Source organism: Trichoderma camerunense, assembly GCF_050948025.1.
Source record: "Trichoderma camerunense strain CBS 138272 chromosome Unknown V8C40scaffold_4, whole genome shotgun sequence".
Taxonomy (NCBI): domain Eukaryota; kingdom Fungi; phylum Ascomycota; class Sordariomycetes; order Hypocreales; family Hypocreaceae; genus Trichoderma; species Trichoderma camerunense.
In genome coordinates this window covers 1,005,652-1,012,134 of record NW_028145366.1, presented here as the reverse complement: position 1 = coordinate 1,012,134, position 6,483 = coordinate 1,005,652, and the positions used below count along the sequence as shown (strand labels likewise).

At 54.4% G+C, this 6,483-nt stretch overlaps 1 protein-coding gene across 1 annotated transcript; it reads right to left on the bottom strand.

Moving 5' to 3' along the window:
• Window positions 1–3,449: 3,449 nt before the first annotated feature.
• On the bottom strand, window positions 3,450–3,846 carry V8C40DRAFT_237412 (uncharacterized protein). Its single transcript, XM_083214241.1, has 2 exons — window positions 3,678–3,846; window positions 3,450–3,615 (listed from the first exon to the last, which is right to left on the bottom strand). Exons 1-2 carry the CDS (start codon window positions 3,777–3,779, stop codon window positions 3,538–3,540), a joined length of 180 nt encoding a protein of 59 aa, XP_083076246.1. The 5' UTR covers window positions 3,780–3,846; the 3' UTR covers window positions 3,450–3,537.
• Between the last annotated feature and the right edge of the window lie 2,637 nt (window positions 3,847–6,483).

The following is a 6,483-nucleotide window of genomic DNA, read 5'->3' as shown; positions in this document are numbered from 1 at the left end:
GCCGCGCGCCGCCCCCCCGCCCCCCCCCCCCGCCGTTGGAGAGGGTGTAAGTATGAGAGAGAGTTGAAGGGAGCGAGGGAATGCCAACACGGCAGGTATTAATATCAATAAAAAAGAGCAGATGCACAGCAGCAGTGGTGGCTGTGAAGAGGCGACAGTATGTAGTGATGGCAGCAGATGGTGAGGGAGTGATTCGCGGCGAAGACTGCTCGGCTGAGGGAGAGATCGAGTTGACAGTCTTCGTCCAAGAGCGGCGCCGGGTAGCACTTATAAGGAGTGCCCGGTAACAAGACAGTAAGTGAGTACAGGTGGTAACAAACAGTACCAGTGATAGAAGCAAGTATGGAAGAGAAAAAATAAAATAAAAGGACAGTGTCAAGTAAATGTAAGGATTAGAATATTGTTGAAGATGTAAGTGGGAAGAGGAAGAAAGAGAAGGAAAGAAAATCCAGAGAGGACGAAGTAAGTAGTTGGAGGGGGCCACTGGAGGCTCTTATGTGTGTGTCGTGTTTAAGGCAATCTGGGCGAAGTGGTGGTTGGAGGAAAAGGCGATGTGGCTGCGTTTTAAGTACCAGACGCAGACTGCATTGCACACTCAGAGCCGAACATTAGCAGAACACACACCAACTCATTTGATCGTATTAAGCACAGCACAGGTTAAAGTAAGCCGCGGCCGGCCAGTTGGCAACGCATATGAGTGTACACACATATACAGACAACCCAGAGCCCAGCCCAGGAGAGACAAAGATAGACGGGCGGCGCTAGAGCGTCTGGTGTATCTTGGCCGTAAGTTTAACATGGAAGTAGACGCGGGTACAGCGGGCAAGGAGCAAGTAGCGGGTACGGGCGCCAGTAGGAGTACATGTGCGTCGAGGTACAGTACTTGAGGACCTACTAAACTCGGTGGTATTTGGCATCTTATTCAGTGTGGGAGGAGAACTTGAATGGATCACCTTCAGCCACAAGACCCAAGACAAGAGATGCGTCGACAGGGGGGGGCCAGCGATGGGCGATGGGATGGGGACAATGCAAAGTACCAAGACGAGGTACGGAGTACGCAGCTCGCATCAGGGTTCGGTGGAGATACCAGACCCCCCTCAACCTTTTTGCTGTACAGTGCCAGCCAGCGCTCATTCCCCCCTGTGCTGCGCTGTGTGAGTGCGCCAGAACAGCGCATGTGGCCCGCCTGTGGGAAATGACGTCTCGCATCCAATGCCCAAGGCTCTCTCTCCTGGCCGCTGATCGCTTTGGACCCGGCACTAGCACCTGAACGCACCTCAGACGATGGATACAATGGGATCGTCAGCATCTGGTCCCTTTTCGCAGACCAGAGCCAGACCCCGGTTTTTCCATTGAGGACATTAAGTCGCTTCCGATGCGATGCCAAAAGCCCTCAGCGATGGACCCCGATATGGCGCATACGATACGAGGGTTACGGGTTACGGACTCTGTGAGTGCTGGCAGACCCCGACCCCAGACCAAACACACCGGATCCATATTGAATATCGGGTTTATGGATGTTGTAACCGTCAATGGATTCCCTCACCCTGGCTCACCGTGTGCGCCTGTCAGGTACCTACAGTACGGTATCACCGTATGGACATCAGACTTTAGGCATGTCTGGTCGTCCAATTCTTCAACAGCCAAGGCGGATCCTGATGGCTGAAATCAAAAACTAATTTGTTTGCGACTTCGTGTCACCAGCAATTCCACAGCACTTGAGGAAAAAAAGCCCAAGTCATTGAAGTTTGCCCCCCCCGAGACGCAGGACAGGACGCTGTGCTCATGCCGCGGAAAGGTGCCCTGCATAACGATGCTCTGCTGCTACTGCTAGCTAAACTCGAGTGCAACTCTTGGATCGGTGCTAGCAGGGGGGAGGCTTGGAGTCTTGTTGATGATGGTGTTTGACCAGGAAGATGGCCATCGTCGCTCCCTCGCTCGCTCGCTTGCACGGCATGGGGTTTGAAGAAACGCGGAGGACCAGCACACCCACCTCTACTCTAAATCGTGGATGCTCACAAACGCTCTGTAAGCCATTCTTGCGGTCGGGTGTTACTAGCTCGGTGAAGTTGCCAGACTGACGGACTGACTGACGGCGATGCGGCTATGCGGCTCGCACCCGATGCTCGCTGGGCATCTTGCTAACTAATGGAACGTATCGTATCTAACCTACACCACGCCCGGTTGTGATACTGAAAGCCCCCATCATAGATACTCCGATTATCGCTCCGTCTAACTTTCTAGTACTCTCCTCTACGTCAATGCTGTCATCGCAGCCGTGGAATGAAAAAGGCAGCCGCGCTAGCACCTCTGCTTTGGTGGCTTGCGATGCCCAGGCAGAAGATTAAAGAACGCGGCTTGGCGTCGACGGAGGCACGGAGCCCTGTGCGACCGCCCCTCCTCCAAGGGTATCGGCTGTCGATGCTTGCCGATACGGGGTTGTGAAGGAATCACAACTGGTCGACATTAACACGGTACCGAGTGCGGTAGTGCCTGTAACCCGTCACTTATGCGCGCCGCGAGACAAACGGCGCATCGACGAACCATTTTAGGCCTTCGGTGTGGTGTTGGAGTTGCGAGGGAAACCGAGTTGACTCATACTGTGAACAACGTGAACAGGCAAAAAGCAACTCGTCGAGGGGGCTGCGCAATTGCCATGCATCGTCGTTTTGCCAGCAAGAAATCCTGAGCGTTTTTTTGGTATTTACCCCTCTGTCAACTCTCGCTCGCTTCCAAAACAACGCTTAAGCAGCTGTCGGTCAGTAATTCGTCTTTACCGAATCGACGAGACAAGCAACGCGCAGCACAGCCCGCCGCCAGCGGCTGTCGTGGCAGGTCGACAGGGGTCCCGGGTGCTCAGTCTGTCACTGTCGCCGTTTTTGAAGAAGCAAGGCAGCAGCAGTAATACAGTACCAGCACCCAGCAGCAAGCAAATCGAATCCATCCTCGAATCCTAGCCTGACCCGGCGCGCCAACTGGCCTCTGCGCGAGTAAAAGTGAGGCGGGCGGGCTTGATTAGCGTTGGGCCAGCCAAGCAGCAAATCAGATCCGACAACCCCGTCAGGACGTCGAGACGTGCTGCTCTGACCCGGGGATGGGATGGCGTCGGCCAGGCTGTCCGATATCCCAGGCCAAGCCAAGGGGATGGGGGCCCCAAAGCAAGAAGCAGACACACACACACACAGGGAGAGAAGAGAGACCCTTGGTGCGTGTGCAAGTGTGTAAGTGAGTGTGTGTGTGCGATTATGGGATGGCACACAACGCTCGCATAGACTAACCTTGCCTAGGCATGATATCGTACGGCACAAAAGCATATACGCACCGTCGACTTATACATACACACGCACGCACACAGAAAACCTGCCTTGGGTACGAACTGGGCCTGTCCAGCTCACGGAACGGCAGTGCTGCTGTTGCCACTCCGTACATGTATCCGTTAACAACCTGACGCACATACTTGGTACCTTACGTCGGCACATGCCGTCCCTTGGGCCATCTGGCGGTGAGTTATCCGGCACATGCGTGTCTGTATCGCCATCAATTGCAGCATCGTGACTGGCCTTTGGGCAACCCGCGAGTGTGAAACGGTGAATCGGCCTGGTGTTGCTCTTGTTCCTGGATCGGCAGCCAGTAAGGTAAGGGGGGGCCACTTGGACGAGATTCAACCTGCAACATACATACAAAGCCCACCACCCATCTGCTTCCTTGTGCTGTACATACGCCAACGCGCACCCGCGCACACACGCCGCTGTTACTGTAACTCGTACTGTCCCATCCATACTGTACGATTCTCGCGCATGCAGAGAGGCGGGCTCCTGAGGGTGGTTTTGCTGGCGCGACGTGAGAGGGCCAAAGTTCGCAGCGCGGCGAGCGAGCAGCCTGTACCTGGATCAAGTCTAGGGCCCCCCCGTTCGCCAATCGCCGCCCAAGTCTGATTCGACCATGACGATGTGAGGATCTGATGCAAGCGTTGGCATGCAAGGTTGTGGACTGGTGTAATTGTTCCTTGCTTCTTTCTACTGGTACCACCACCCACTGCTCCGTACCCCATACATGGACTTGTTTGTATACCGACCGATGGAGTACATGTACTTGATATAGCAGCATTGAGATTCAACCTTGGGCGCCCGCCAAGAGAAATGCCGGTTTCCAGGGACGTGGCCCGATTCTTTTTTTGCTCAAGCTCCCTTGCGTCTGTGAGAGGCGGGACGAGAGGAACAACAGACTTGCCCTGCCCTGGCCTGCCCGCCCGGATATTCAGCTGCTCACGCAACCATTCACGAAGACAGGCGCTAAGCCCAACGCTCTTAGCACCCCAGCCAAAAGACATCCCATCCATGCGTGCTCCGTGTACGGCACTCCATTGACGTGAAGCCCATCAGCGAAGCGATCGATACGTGCGAAGCATCCGACTAACCCTCTAGATACAGACACAGCACAGTCTAACTCTACGGCGGCGGCAATGAGCCCTGTGAGACACGCTACACCGAATAGAGGCATTGCAGTGTTGCGTCTACTCGTGCTATGCCGTATCACGTACATATCTGGAGCGAGCAGCTATCAGGCTCTAGGACAGAAGGGCTTCCCAAGTCCTGGGCGAGTCCTAGCCCTGCAATTGGGAATCCCGGTAAACCGCGCAACCTTTTTGTGTCGGCAGTGCGATATATCGACTGCCGTTTTCGATGAACTGACGATAAACCAGCCCCAAAATCTCATTCAATATCAAACAGACGGACGGGCGCCTCTGCTGCGGACACGCTGATGCTGGCGTGAAGCTCAATGGAAGGAATTGAGCTTACCCACCTACCCGAGTTAGTAGGTATCATTGAACGTATTACTCCGTACTCCGTATCATATCGTACTTTGTTCGAGTACTGGCGCTGAAAGAGCCGCATTGATCAAGAGTGCCCCATGCTCGCGAGATGCGCAATGCGCGAATCCCAGCATGCCGTTGCCTTCTGGAAGATTATTCCCTCAAGCTTCTGCAACGCGCCGGAACCAACTGCCCGTTATTGCAATTACCCGCGATTAAATTAATGCCTCCTATTGCCAAAGTCGCTCACCGGCAGGCCGATTCTGCCTTGTCAGGATTCAGGGAGCAGGTCGACATGCCGATCCCGTCTCATCTGGCTGCCACAGCAAATGCCAACCTGGGGGTAGTAGGTATCATACACGCGAGTATCGTACGAAGCCACATAGACTACATGTTCTGTTTATGGCAGCATCAATATGCTTTACGTACACGTATTTCCAACCGCGGGTGCGATAAGAGATCCATTGGCAACGGCAGAATCCTTCTCCTGCCCTCTTGCCTGCATCAACGCATATCAGCCTCCCCGGAAAACCGCATCATCACAAGCTGAACCCATTGACGGCATCTGTGGCCAAATAGTGTCTTCCTGTAGCTTCCTGTAGGGGCCTGGGCCGGGGGGGCGATGGGCGATCGACCAGCCAGCGCGGGGCTGACAGCGCCTTGGAACTTGGAGATTGCGTTGGTCCCGTGTCACTAACAGCCCGTGGAACACGTCTAGAAGCCTTCGAAAACTGGCCCGAGCGCAGACCGGAGAGCCCTGTGATGCCCTCTAGCGCCAGAGATTACAAACTGACTAGGCGTTCTCAGACATGTTTAGGTACAGGCGGTTGCGTCAACGGGCCAGTAGCTTGATCGCTGCTAATCGCGGTGGCTTCATGTTTCGATGTTACATGCGCCAACTTGGCGTTTCTCATGGCCCCGAGGCCTAAATCCCATACCCATCCCATCCCTTCAATGTTCCCCCACCAACTTTCAGCCCCGGCGGGAGTCGTCTCCGAGGTCGCCGTGGTACGTGATAGGCGACGAGAGGCGAGAAGATGGAGGAGGAGGATTGATGATGATGAGATTTTGGATTTGGGAATTGCCGACTAGCAGTTACTCTGCTTTGCCTAGCTTCGATGGATGTTCTCGGCTTGCTTTCAGCACAGTGCGTGTAGCACTTTACATGAAGAGGTTGTCTGTCTGTCTGTCATGTGAAAATTGGCCAAAAGCTTCAGCCTAAGGTGTGGCCAATTCTGCTTTCTCCGTGGATGACAGTCTGGGTTCTGTTAGAGTTGAATTAGGCTGTCCTCAGATTGCCGTCTGCCCGTCAACTTGATGCGTACTATTCCAGCGCAATTGCTTGCATTGGCTGGACAAGTTCTCAAAGACAAACCACGTGGACCGTGGCAAAAGCAAAAAGGCCAAAGAGCAACGGCTGTCTTGGTATATGCACGTATGTTGCAAGCATCGCTCCGCAAGCCCGCTTCTGGCGCTCTACTTTGTTTTCCAATGGCTCCATCGCTAATAACGGGTCCCTCCTCCGTCATTTCTGTGGCGGATGTGCTGGAAAGTCGAAATCCAGCTCGACGATGATGCAGGGGTGCAGCCCAAAAGTTGGCTGCCAGCGAAGTCAAATGACCCTTGGCCAGAACGGTTTAGCCCGGCCACAAGGTACAGCCACTCACTTC